At 42.4% G+C, this 14653-nt stretch overlaps 1 protein-coding gene across 1 annotated transcript in view; it reads left to right on the top strand.

Moving 5' to 3' along the window:
* The window catches only part of LOC145347848 (zinc finger protein GLIS3-like), a 370782-nt gene extending 365745 nt beyond the window's left edge, over positions 1-5037 (top strand). Inside the window, exon 11 of the mRNA XM_080195761.1 lies at positions 3188-5037. Within this exon, the coding sequence (XP_080051887.1) occupies positions 3188-3324 (137 nt within the window). The 3' untranslated portion in view covers positions 3325-5037. The remainder of the gene's footprint in view (positions 1-3187) is intronic.
* The last annotated feature ends 9616 nt before the right edge of the window (positions 5038-14653 follow it).

Raw genomic sequence — 14653 nt, 5'->3', positions numbered from 1 at the left:
GGTGTTCACTGTTGAGTAGCCTATATCCACAATGATGCAAATTATGCAAATGATATAAAGAAATGTAGAGGGTAGTGTTGAGGAATTCCCTTGCAGAATGACTTGGAGAGGCTAGGAGAATGGGCAAAGAAGTGCCAGATGGAATACAGTTTGGGAAAGTGTGAGATTATGCACTTTGGTAGGAAGAGAGGTGTAGACAATTTTCTAACTGGGGAAAGGCTTCGTAAATCTGAAGCACAAAAGAACTTGGAAGTCTTGTTTCAAGACTCTCAAGGTTAACATGCAGGTTCAGTTGGCAGTTAGGAAGGCAAATTCAATGTTAGCATTCATTTCTAGAAGGCGAGAATACAATAACAGAGATGTACTGCTGAGGCTGTATAAGGCTCTTGAAGACCCCATTTGGAATATTGAGAGCAGTTTTGGGCCCCACACCTAAGGAAGGATGTGCTGACCTTTGAGGGGGTCCAGAGGAGGTTCACAAGAATGATCCCAGAAATGAAGGGTTTGTCATTTGAGGAGCGGCTGAGGAGTCTGGTTCTATACTCAGTGGAGTTTAGAAGGATGGGGGGGGGATCTAATTGAAACTTACAGAATACTGAGAGGCCTAGATTAAGTGGGCATGGAGAGGATGTTTTCACTACTGAGAGAAACTAGAACTCGAGGGCACAACCTGAGAATGAAAAGATGAAGAGGAAGTTCTTCAGTCAGAGGGTGATGAATCTGTGGAACTCATTGCCATAGAGTGTTTTGGAGGCCAGGTCATTGAGTGTCTTTAAGAAAGTGATGGATAAGTTCTTGATCAGTAAAGGGATCATGGTTACAGGGAGAAGGCAGGAGAATGGGGATGAGAATCACATCAGCCATGATTGAATGCGGGAGAAGACTTGATGGGCCGAATGGCCTAATTCTGCTCCTATATCTTATAGTCTAAACAGGCCTGACCGTTGCATGGAGAGTACCAGTGACACAAATCTCAGATGTCGCAAGATTGCATATACCTAAAGACTCTAGACTATATGCTAAAACCTCCAAAGAGAGCAGTAAAAACTCTCAATACTCCAAACCAAACCCTCATCAGACTCCGAAAAACTTCAGCTTCCTCAGCTTGCCTTTGCTCCAACCACTCATTATCCCACTATTGGATGAGAAACATCGAAATTAAACAGGCAGCAACACTGAACATATTTTTCAATGGAAAGCCCGTAATGGGCAACTCTTCCAGTGTTAGCAACTGGTTAGAGAACTATTAGTTCATATTCACCTGACTGTTGATTGACATCTCCTCTGAACAACAGCAACACTTACATCTCCTTCACAGCAGGAATTTCTTATAGGCTTTCCTTTTAAATCTGATGAGATTTAACTTGATTTATTATTGTTACATGTATTAACACACAGTGAAAAGTATAGTTTCGTGCATGCTATACAGACAAAGCATACCGTTCATAGAGAAGGAAATGAGTGCAGAATGTAGTGTTACAGTCATAGGATGTAGAGAAAGATCAACTTAATGCAAGGTAAGTCCATTCAAAAGACAGCAGCAGGAAGAAACTGTTCTTGAGTCAGTTGGTATATGACCTCAGACTTTTGTGTCTTTTTCCTGAAAGAAGAAGGTGGAAGAGAGAAACTCTGAGGTGCATGGGGTCCTTAATTATGCTGGCTGCTTTGCCAAGGCAGCAGGAAGTGTAAACAGAGTCAATGGATGGGAGGCTGGTTTGCATGAAGGATTGGGCTACACTTACGACCTTTTGTAGTTTCTTGCAGTCTTGGGCAGAGCAGGAGCCATACCAAGCTGTGATACATCAGAAAGAACGCTTTCTATGGCGCATCTGTAAAAGTTGGTGAGAGTCGTAGCTGACATGCCAAATTTCCTTAGTCTTCTGAGAAAGTAGAGGCATTATTGGGCTTTCTTAACTATAGTGTCGGCATGGGGGGACCAGGACAGATCTGGAGATCTAAAAACTTGAAGCTGTCAACACTTTCTACTTCACCCCGTTGATGTAGATAGGGACATGTTCTCCTTTACGTTTCCTGAAGTTGATAACAAACTCCTTTGTTTTGTTGACATTGAGGGAAATTATTGTTGCTGCACCAGTTCACCAGATTCTCTATCTCATTCCTGTATTCTGTCTCATCATTGTCTGATTTCTCTCGAGTTGGGTTGGGAATTTTCCAGATTCTGTGAACTTGAAAGTAAAGATTTAGGCCAGTGTTTTTCATCTGTGATTTCCTGATAGGTCTAACAACTGGCTGGCACATCTCTGCTTGAAATATGCACAAATACTGAATATTAATTATATTCAGTACTCCAACATCCAAAGACTATTTACCAATTCCAATATATCTATATTTTTTTTTAGATTGGTAACATTTCTGTATCATGCAACATCATTAAGGTAAGAATTATTTGGGAACTCAGTGAAAGCAGACTGCACTTTCACATTTAGAAACTATATTCAAATCTTGCCCAAATTTACAAAATACTCTGTTAACTCAACAGGATCCACGTAAAATGTTTTTAGCAGATCCCAATCTGGTCCTTAATGGCTTGGAACATCAGCACTAAACTATTCCTGCACAATAAGACACTAAATACAATTTGACTCAGAGATGACACTATGGCTATATGGAAATAAAACATTACTGCATCAGGGCTCATTCTTTTGAGATTGAGTTTAAGCACAATGGAGAAAGATTTTCTTTATATGCTGTGTATGATAAATGTGTAAAGAATGGGTTTACATTTTGTTACACACAAAGAGTCCGGAGAAAATCTTCCCCATTCTTTGAGCTTTACCGTCTGAACTTTAATTGTCATCTAATCAATTATTAATTGGTACAATAAACAGAAAGGTTGTTTCATTCCTTGGTATACACATCCTCCATCTTCTGTAACATAGAAATAAAGTAGCAATTGGTAAAAGGAATAATTCTAAGCTGTTGTCAAGGTTTGTTTGACTGACTTTTCTCTCTGTCACTTTTCAAAGTTATCTCATTAATGGTAACTTTGTGAGACAAAAGACCTGGTGTGGAGTCTTACGAGATGAGAGCATGGGTTGTAAGTCAGCCCTATGGCCCTTTCTCTATTTCTGATTTGTGTTCCAATACTGGGACTGAAGGTTTGCAAAATTACGACTATTATGTATTACACACTCTTAATACTATACTTATGGAATTCCATCCACAGGTTTTGACATTGTTCCGGAATCTCAAGGTACATTCGGAGAAACACTCCATAATGAGCTAGAAGACAATGGACTCTTCCAGGTCAACACCATTGACCGTTGTCTAAGTCAGCTGTCCTCTGTTTACACAGAGACCTGAAATCAATGTCTTTCAGCTGTGTCTTCCCGATTGAACTAGCAACTGTTTGGCACATCTCTGCTTGAATTACATACAAAGACCAAATATTAAACAATTATATTGAATTATTCAATGTTGGATTACATTCCAACATCCATCAACTATTTACCAACTCCAATAATCAACATCTAAAATGAAATGATGAAAGGTAGATGTTATGGTGCATTAACAAATTGCTGTGCAGTTCTATTGTACAGTGCTCAAAAGCCTGTCACTGTGTGTCAAATGAATCATCGGCTGGAATTATGAATTCAAGCCTCAAAACAGCATAAAACTATTAATGTTCATCAGCAAGTTGTTGGATCCAACCCATCATTTTGACTAATTGTATAAGACCTCTGTTAAAATGATCAATTTTATCCCCAGATGTTCAAAATGGAAATGGTTACAGAAAAGGAACAAAAACTGCATATTTTATTATGATTTGAATTAATGATCAGGGAAGCTTTAGCAATGTTAACACTAAATAATATAGAATATGAAAAAGTTATTTGGCCTAATAATATGTACTATGTCCCACCCATTTAATCTCAAGGGAATATTTATGCAAAACTTCCAATTTTCAACTATAATGAAGCAAAACTCAAAATATGCATCCACCCCCAAATCTCCACTATTTTTGACTTGAGACCAACACCGTTATTCAAACTTGTTTACAGCAGAGATAAGAGCAGTGTTTTTTTTTAAACCAATAGCTTTCATTATACATTATACATAATAGTTATAAGTCACAAATGTTGGAAGTGCACAGGCCAAACAGAGTCTCAAAGCTAATTTAATGCTTAAATGCGCAGCCATAATTTAATCCCCATCCCTCTGTGCCTTGAAAATATTGTTAAAATCCATCTTTTTGACTACTTTTTTAGTTGAACCCCATAACCTTATTGCTTTGGCTTAGTCTCCCATTTCTCATGCCTCTGTGAAGTCTCTTGGGAAGTTTTGTTTCACTAAAGATGCTATAATAAAGCCAAATGTTTTTGTTGTCTTTTTCATCAGTCACTGGCTTAGTCAGCAGGGAGCTAGAGTAAGTGACTCAGTGGGTTACCTTTCCCACCTGTGAGCCAGAAAGTTGAGTTCAAGTTCCACTCCTCCACTTGTCCACACAAAAAATAAACAGCCAGTGTGTATGAATGCTGATCCTCAGCCTGGTTTAAGTGAGTGGTTTGGTGACAGGAAGGGCATCAAGTTGTAAAACTACCTGCCTAATCAAAAATATTGATTGATATAAAGGTGATCAACAAGCATTGTGGTGACCCAATGTAACATGGGAAAATGGGAAAGGACTGGCTTGCTAAACATTTCTAGGAGTTTGTCTCATTTCAGATTGCAATGTGTTTTTTAACCAATAGTATGAAATATATTGTTGCTATTGCACTTTTGATACTAATGCTTCAGACATACAGATGTGCAAAGAAAGCACTCTATTTTGTAACTTTTGTTCATCACTTGTTTTTCTTGCTAATTGTAAAATATCATGGGTATAGGTTTGTAAAGAATGTGTTACTTTTTATTTTAATTTCAAGTGTTCCCAGTCTCATTAAAGCTATCGAATTCACCTTTTGTACAAAAATGTTTGCATCAACAAAATGTACATAATGTAAGAGGGAGTTTTGAGTATTTGACATTTTGCATTTTTATATAATTTTTGTTGAAGGAATTATTAAAAGCACGCTGTTAATGGAATTATATTTGTTGTTATCTGTGCCTAAAGTACTTGCCAAGCCGTTTCAGACCTCACAGCAATACAACATATGTTTGTAAATATTGCAGAAAATAAATTTTTCAAACATACTTTGTACCAAACCACATGTGCCAAGTAACATCACCGGTACCACTTATGGGCTGAGGTTTCAATGGATCCGTCTGCAGCAAGCACAGTGGACCACACATGCATTATGCCGACTCTGTTATTATACACCAAGCCACATGTGCACGAAACACTGTGTTCCGCTCCAAAGTTATTTCCGATGAATGCTAATTTTATTCTCTCAAAAAAAACCCTCATCTTTTCGTGACTGATCCATCGACGAAAGTACAATTTAGTACAACCGCCGCGCATATTTTTCTCTCTCTGGTGCGGTGGTTTAATTGCCCTCGTTATGGGTTACCTGAAGTGCTGTTTCGGTCGGGTGGAGGTGGGGGATGGGCTGTCCTCCTGTCACCAACCGTCGCCAACGGCCCGAGAACCTGCTCGCTTCCCCTTGTACGCAGGCGCCCGAGTAGGGTGCTAGAAAGTTCCTTGCAAGGCGGCAGCAAACGACTTGGTTCCGTGCAGCAAGTGTTCGTGAAGAGGACGAGATTGTGTTATTTGCCGCTGTTTGAGTTTTAATCGTTTTTTTGTTAAAGAGCAGTTTCTTTTAAATCCACAAATTAAAATGTAAATAGACAGACCAGATTGGCTATGCGTAAACAAATTTTGATGGTCACCGGCGTCCAACGCAGAACTCGAAGAAAGCTGCTCACAAAGTTCTCCGTGCTGCGAATTTCCCCCTTTTCTGATTTCAAGTCAAAAAGATCTCCGGGCAGGCAGCAGCAATGATACCATTCAGCATGGTAAGCAGCCAATTGTATTGAAGTATTCTAACCAACAGCAAACCAGGTAGTAAAAATCTTTGCATTCCTTCACTTCATTTTTAAAATTTTTTTTACAGGTAGATCAAGAAATAAATTACTAGATTATGAACATGAGATTAAGGTAGAAGTTAAATGATCAAAAACTTAAAATTAAAATGTGTTGATTTCCTGTCATAATTGAAGAACTTAACATTCAACATCATCACTTCAGCATCAGTGAGGTTGTTTGGCATTAATTATAAAGTTAGTTTGTTATTTAAAAGCATGTTACCCTTCAACAAATTATAACTTTTCAGAAGTATTTGTGAGACTAGAAGTGTTCTTTTCAAAGCAGTCTCTCAAAGTTCTTGTCAGTTCATAGATTTCCAATTGATTGCAATTTGGTGATTCTTCAACAGCTCACCCTCAGAAGAAGTATGTAAACACTGAACAACTTCTGGATTTCTGCATTTAACTGTGAATTTATTGGCCTGTGACTTCCTCAGAGTGGCAATCTCCATCCCAGAATGGGACAGGGGGTCAGAACAGGGGACTGTCAGAGTTGGCCTCTTTTAGGTAGGACTGTTAGAGTTGGGGGGAGGTCTCGTTGAGAGTGTGGGTGGGGCCCAGGTGGGAGTGAATGGGGTGCTGTGGTGGGTCCCCTGGGAGAGGGCCTTTTTAACACAGGTTGTTTCTTCTTACTCTTTCTGTCAAAGCTGGTAGACTCCTGGGGCTGAGGATGTGGGACAGTTATATAGGGGGATTGGAGGAAATGGGGAAACCCGTAGTGGGGCAGGGGGAGTGATGGCCAGGATTTTGGGGGAGTCCTAAATTGGAGGTGGGTCTGAATATGTGCAACATTTGCCCAGAAATTACAAGTGGTTTTAATTTGTCTTTCTTTTTCTGGCTAACAATTGATGTAACCTAAAGATTGTGATTTTAATCAAGGGAAGTTTGCACTTCTAGGCAATTGCTGTTCAAACCATACCAGTGAATTTCTGAAGGGGATTCCCCTACTAATTCTGGAGCTCGAAGGTTATGGCCCAATATCAAATAAAGAATAAGATTCTGAAAGGGTTGCAGAAGCAGAAGGACTTGGGCGTCATGTGCATTATGAAATTTTGGCATTCGTTCCTAATGGAATAGACTATAAAAGTAAGGAGATGTTGTTAAAACTTTATTGATGTGACTGCATCTGGAGTACTGTGCACAGTTTTGGTTCCCTTATGTGAGGAAGGATGTAAAGCCATTAGAGGTGGTTCAGAGAAGTTTCACTAGATTGATTCTAGGGATGAAGGACTTGTCTTATGAAGGGATATTGAGCAGTTTAGGCCCATACTTGCTGGAGTTTAGAAGATTGAGAGATCTAATTAAGGGGATTGCTAAAGGGGATGACAGAGTAGATGTAGAGTGAATGTTTCTCCTTGTTGGACATTCCACAACGAGAGGCCATAGTTTTACGCTAAGAGGTGGCAGATTTAAAACAGAAATCAAGAGAATTACTTCACTTAAAGGGGCATGAATCTGTGGAATTCTCCACTCCAGAGTGCAGTGGATGCAGGAACTCTAAACAAATTTGAGGAGGAGATAGGTTTTTAATTAGTAGCGGGACAGAGGGGTTTGGTGAGTGAGTGGAAAGGTGGAGACGAGGCTGAGATGAGATCTGCCTTGATTGTATTGACTGGCAGAGCAGACTTGGAGTTGAATTGCCTACTCCTGCTCCTAATTCTTATCTAACTCATTGAAGGTGGCACAACAGGTTGAGAGAGCAGTCGATAAGGTAGACAGCATCCTAATAAGGGCATAAAGTACAAGAACAAAGAGATAATGTTAAACTTGTGTAGAACACAGGTTCAACCTCAGTTGGAGGTTGCCACACTTTAGAAAAGATGTGAAGACATTAGAGAAAATGCAGAAAAGATTCATGAAAATGGTTTCAGGGATGAGGAAAGGTTGGGATTGTTTTCCCTTGAGCAGAGAAAGTTGAAATGAGATATGGTAGAGGTATTTAAAATTGAGATGTCTAGACAGGATACATCGGGAAAAATAGCTTCAGCTGGTGGAAGGATAGAGAATGAGAATGCACAGTAACTGGCACAAGAATCAATAGAGGCATGAGGAGCACTTTTCACACTGAGTGGTTAAGCTCTGGAATGTACTGCATCAGAGTGTGGTGGAGGCAGGGTCAAGAAGGAATTCACTTATTACCAGAAAAGGCAGAATACACTGAGTTATTGAGAAGAGGCATTGGATTGGCTCTTGGTGAATTGCTCCTTTGGAGAGCCAGCATAGATAACAGGCTGAATTGCCTCATTCTGTACTGAAACAATTTTGTGTGACAAATTTGAATATCAGGCACTATTGAGAGAGATGTGTTAATTTTGATGTAAATCTACTCATAAAAATCTACCTCAAGGCTGGTTTTATTCAACCAGTAGGTGCTCTCTGTATAAACCACTTTGTTGTTTGAAGTGGCGTGTACCATGAAAACAATCATTAATTGTGCTAAAGCCTGGAAAGCAGAATTTGATTTTGTGAAAATGATAACAGTTGAAAATAATAGATATCTTCATTTAATTATTTAGTTAGGTATGTTGAATGGTAAGGTTTGTTTCCTACACATGCAGACTTTAAGTTACAGTCCTGACTGGATGATGAGGTGCAAGACCATAAAGAAGCTGTTCAGAGAAAAGCACTGGGGAAAGGATTCACCCGAAATTGTACTTCAGCATCATCAGCTGGTGATGAAGCTTCGTTGGCATGAAGATTTGATTTGATTCATTATCAGTATACAGTGAAAAGCATTGTTTCTTGTATGCTTTACAGGCAAAGCATACTGTTCATAGAGCAGGAAAGGAGAGAGTGCATAATGTAGTGTTACAGTCATAACTAGAGTGTAGAGAAAGATCAGCTTAATGCAAGGTAGGTCCATTCAAAAGTCTGATGGCAGCAGAGAAGAAGCTGTGCTTGAGTCAATTGGTATGTGTCCACAGACTTTTGTATCTTTTCCCCGTTGGAAGAAGGTGGAAGAAAATATGTCCGGGGTGTGTGGGATCCTTAATTATGCTGGCTGCTTTTCCGAGGCAGTGGGAAGTTTAGATAGTGTCAATGGATGGAAGGTTGATTTGATGATGGACTGGGCTTCGTTCATGACCCTTCGTGGTTTCTTGCAGTCTTGGACAGAGTAGGAGCATATCAAGCTGTGATACAAACAGAAAGAATGCTCTCTGTGGTGCAGCTGTAAGAGTTTGTGAGAATCATAGCTGACATGCCAAATTTCTTTCGCCTTCTGAGAAAGTAGTATTGGTGGGCTTTCTTAACTATAGTGTCGGCATGGGGGACTAGGGCAGGTTGTTGGTGATCGAGACACCCAAAAACTTGAAGCTCTCGACCATTTTGAGTTCACCCCCTTTGCTGACAGGGACATGACCTCCACTGTGGTTTCTGAAGTTGATGACTATCTCCTTTGTTTTGTTGACATCAAGGGAAAGATTATTGTCATCAAACCAGATCACCAGATTCTTTATCTCTTTCCTGTAATCCATCATGTCATTGTTTGAGATGGGCAGCATGATGGTACAGTGGTTAGCACTGCTGCCTCACAGCTCCAGGTCCTGGTTCCCGAGTTCATTTCTGGCCTCAGGTCACTGTCTGTGTGGTGTTTGCTTGTTCTCCCTATGTCTTCATAGAGCCACCCACAGTCCAAAGAAATGTTGGTTAGGGTTGATTGGTCATGCTAAGTTGCCCCTTAGTGTCAGGTGATTAGTAGGGTAAATATGTGGGGTTACAGGGCTAGGACCTGGGTGAAATTGTGGTCAGTGCAGACTTGATGGGCCAAATGGCCTCCTTCTGCAGTGTGGGGATTCTATGAGATCAGACTCACTACGGTTGGTCTCATCAGCAAACTTGAAAATCGAGTTGGAGGTGAATTTGGCCACGCAGTAATAGGTGTATAAGGAGTATAGTAAGGGGCTGAGGACACAGCCTTGTGGGGCACCGGTGTTGAGGATGATCATGGAGGAGATATTGTTGCGTATCCTTACTGATTGCAGTCTGTGGGTTAGGAAGTCCAGGATCCAGTTGCAGAGGGAGAACCCGAGCCCCAGGCCACAGAGTTTTGGAGGTGAGGTGAGTTTTGCAGAAATAATGGTGTTGAAGGCTGAGCTATAGTTGATAAATAGGACTCTGACATAAAATCATAGTAAGAAGTCTCACAACACCAGGTTAAAGTCCAACAGGTTTATTTGGAAGCAAAAGCCACTAGGTTTTGAACTGCTGCTCCTTTGTCTGGTAAGTGGGAGTTCTGTTCACAAACAGGGCATATTAAGACACAAACTCAATTTACAAAATAATAGTTGGAATATGAGTCTTTACAGGTAATCAAGTCTTAAGGGTACAGACCATGTGAGTGGAGAGAGCGTTAAGCACAGGTTAGAGATGTGTATTGTCTCCAGACAGGAAAGTTAGTGAGATTTTGCAAGCCCAAGCAAGTCATGGGGGTTACAGTGTGACATGAACCCAAGATCCCAGTTGAGGCCGTCCTCGTGTACAGAACTTGGCTGTCAGTTTCTGCTCAGCGACTCTGCATTGTCATGTGTCGCGAAGGCCGTCTTGGAGAACACTTACCTGAAGCTCAGAGACCAAATGCCCGTGACCGCTGAAGTGTTCCCCAACAGGAAGAGAACACTTTTGCCTGGTGATTGCCGAGCGGTGTTCATTCATCCGTTGTCTTAGCGTCTGCATGGTCTCCCCAATGTACCATGCCTTGGGATATCCTTTCCTGCAGCGTATCAGGTAGACAATGTTGGCTGAGTCGCAAGAGTATATACCGTGTACCTGGTGGATGGTGTTCTCACGTGAGATGATGGCATCCATGTGGATGATCTGGCACAGATCACTGTTGGGAACACTTCAGCGGTCATGGGCATTCGGCCTCTGATCTTCGGGTAAGCGTTCTCCAAGACGGCCTTCGCGACGCATGACAATGCAGAGTCGCGGAGCAGAGACTGACGGTCAAGTTCTGTACACATGAGGACAGCCTCAACTGGGATCTTGGGTTCATGTCACACCATGTGTTAACCCCACAACTTGCCTGGGCTTGCAAAATCTTACTAATTGTCCTGTTGGGAGACAGCACACATTTCTTAAACCTGTACTTAATGTTTTCTCCACTCACATTGCCTGTACCTTTAAGACTTGATTACCTGTAGAGACTCACATTCCAACTATTATTTTGTAAATTGAGTTTGTGACTTTATATGCCCTGTTTATGAACAGAACTCCCACTTACCTGACGAAGGAGCAGTGCTCAAAGCTGTGGCTTTTGCTACCAAATAAACCTATTGAACTTTAACCTGGTGTTGTGAGACTTCTTACTGTGTTTACCCTAGTCCAATGCCGGCATCTCCACATCATGACTACCATCGATGCTGCAAACTGCCGGCTCCAAGTGGAGAGCATCTCCAAGAGGATCGCGCATAATGACACAGACATCAAGTTTCTGCAAAGATGCAAGAAAGTAGACAAGACACCCAAAGGACTACAGATCATGAACCCACTCAGATCAACCTGTAACACAGACTGAGAGACTTTGCCATTGCACCTGTCTCACACACCCCAACCACCTCATACACCAGATCTACAGCAAACGCCACATCCTGGAAACCAAGATAGAGTCCATATTCTCAACTTGTGTTCAGGATGCAGACCAGCTGTGAAACTCTGCCAAGCAGATGAGACAAAGGAACTGCACCAACAATGTGCACACCAAGAACAAGAAACTTGAGAAACTCAGCATCACCACTAGCAGCAACCAAGCCTCCCTGGTACCACAGTAGAAAACAGTACCACTGTAGCGAAGTCCATTGTCAATTTGTTGGACTACACACTTCAACCAGATGAAATCGAAGTTCTCAGCTGAGGGCTCAATTTCTGCCCCACCATTAAAATAGACCCCATCAGTCTCACAGCAGACACAGAGAAATTCATCAGGTGAATGAGACTGCTGGGAGGCCAACAGCGCACACCATGACACAGCCAATGAACCGAAACTGCCACCAAGGAGATCTGCAGTGCAGCAACTGAAGAGGAGAGTCGAATTGGACTCCTCCGGAAGGCCGCTGCCCTCGACTTGACATGTATGTCCAAACTGCCAGGGGGTGCGTCAACACCAGATTCATCAGCTGCACTCACAAGACAGCCCAAACGTCACCCAAGCACAACACAACGCCACCTGCACTCTCAAGACCAATGGCAACATTCTCATCAAACCAGCAGACAAAAGAGGGGCCATAGTCATACTGAACAGAGTGGATTACTGCAAACAAGTGTACCGACAACTGAACAACGAGGAACACTACAGACAGTTAGCCGCAGATCCGACCAAAAAACGCACTTGTCAACTCAACAGACTGATGAAGACCTTTTGATCTGGACCTTCAGAGGTTCCTCTGTGCTCTCATCCACGTACTCCCCGCATTGGAGATCTCTACTGCCTCCCGAAGATACACAAGGCAAACACACCTGGCCGTCCCATCGTATCGGGCAATGGGACCCTGTGCGAGAACCTCAGTGGCAATGTTGAGAGCCCCCTGAAACCCACTGTACAAAGAACCCCCAGCTTTTGTTACGATACAACGGACTTCCTACAGAAATTCAGCACACATGGAACTGTTGAACCAGGAGCACGTCTCGCCACAATGGATGTCTTGGCGCCCTACATCAGCATCCCCCACGATGATGACATTGCTGCAACTGTCTCAGTACTCAATGCCAACAACTGCCAGTCTCCAGATGCAATTTTACAACTCATCCGCTTCATCCTGGACCACAATGTCTTCACCTTCAACAACCAGTTCTTCATCCAGAGACACAGAACAGCCATGGGGACCAAATTTGCACCTCAATGAGCCCCTTCACTGCACAGGACTTTCAACCGATGCTATTTACTAGATACTTTGATGTCATTTTCTTTCTTTGGACTCGTGGTGAAAAATCACTGAAATAAACTATGATGACATCAACAAGTTCCATCACACCATCAGACTCACCATGGACTACCCTCCAGAGTTGGCTGCATTCTTGGACCCATGCATCTCCACCAAGGATGGTCACCTCAGCACTTCACTGTACTGCAAACCCACGGATAAACTCACAACGTTCTATTTCTCCATCCTAAACGTGTTAAAGAAGCCGTTCCCGATGGACAAGCCCTCTGTATACACAGAATCTGCTCAGATGAGGAGGATTGCAACAGACATCTCTAGACACTGAAAGATATCCTCATAAGAACAGGATATGGCACTCGATTCATCGATCGACAGTTCTGACACGCCCCAACGAAAATCTGCATCAACCTCCTCAGAAGAGGACCCTTCGTCGTCCAGTACTTGCCCGGAGCAGAGAAGCTATGATATCTCCAGAGCCTTCAACATGTCATTGATGAAGACAAACATCTCGCCGAGGCCATCCCCACACCATCACTTCTTGACTTCAAACAACAGCACAACCTGAAACAGACCATTGTCCGCAGCAAGCTACCCAGCCTTCAGGAGAACGGTGACCACAGCACCACACAACCCTGCCACAGCAACCTCTGCAAGACTTGCCGGATCATTGACACGGATGCCATCATCTCACGTGAGAACACCATCCACTGGGTACATGGTACATGAACTTGCAACTCGGCCAATGTTGTCTACCTGATAAGCTGCAGGAAAGGATGTCCTGAGGCATGGTACATTGGGGGACATGCAGGCACTATGACGACAGATGACTGAACACCGCTTGGCAATCACCAGGCAAGAGTGTTCTCTTCTTGTTGGGGAATACTTCAGTGGTCACAGGCATTCGGCCTCATCTTTGGGTAAGCATTCTCCAAGGCGGCCTTCACGACACACGACAATGCAGAGTTACTGAGCAGAGACTGGTAGCCAAGTTCCACACACAAGAGGACAACCTCAACTGGGCTCTTGGGTTTATGTCACACTATCTGTAACCCCCACGACTTGCTTGGGCTTGCAAAATCTCACTAACTTTCCTGTCTGGAGACAATACACATCTCTTTAACCTGTGCTTAACGCTCTCTCCACTCACATTGTCTGTACCTTTAAGACTTGATTACCTGTAAAGACTCGCATTCCAACCATTATTTTGTAAATTGAGTTTATGTCTTCATGTATCCTGTTTGTGAACAGAACTCCCACTTAACTGATGAAGGAGCCGCGCTCTGAAAGCTAGTGGCTTTTGCTACCAAATAAATCTGTTGGACTTTAACCTAGTGTTGTGAGGCTTCTTATTATGTTTACCCCGGTCCAATGCTGGCATCTCAACATTATTAAATCATAGGACGTATGAGCAGAATTAGATCGCTCGGCCCATCGAGTCTGCTCTGACATTCAGTCATGGCTGATATTTTTCTCATCCCTGTTCTCCTGCCTTTTCTTCATAACCCTTGATCCCCTTATTAATCAGGAACCTATCTATCTCTGTCTTAAAGACACTTAATGACCTGGCCTCCACAGCCTTCTGCAAAAAGTTCCACAGATTCAATACTCTGTGGCTGAAGAAATTCTTCCTCATCCTTTTTTTTAAGAGGATCATCCCTTTAGCCTGAGGTTGTGCCCTCTGGTTCTTGTTTTTCCTACTAGTGTAAACATCCTCTCCACGTCCATTTTATCCAGGCCTTGCAGTATCCTGTAAGTTTCAATAAGATTCCCCCCTCGTCCTTCTATTCTCT

Source organism: Carcharhinus amblyrhynchos, chromosome 9, assembly GCF_965287045.1.
Source record: "Carcharhinus amblyrhynchos chromosome 9, sCarAmb.v2.hapA, whole genome shotgun sequence".
NCBI classification, from domain to species: Eukaryota; Metazoa; Chordata; class Chondrichthyes; order Carcharhiniformes; family Carcharhinidae; genus Carcharhinus; species Carcharhinus amblyrhynchos.
Note: the sequence above shows the minus strand (reverse complement) of the source record. Positions and strands in the feature narration are given on the sequence as shown.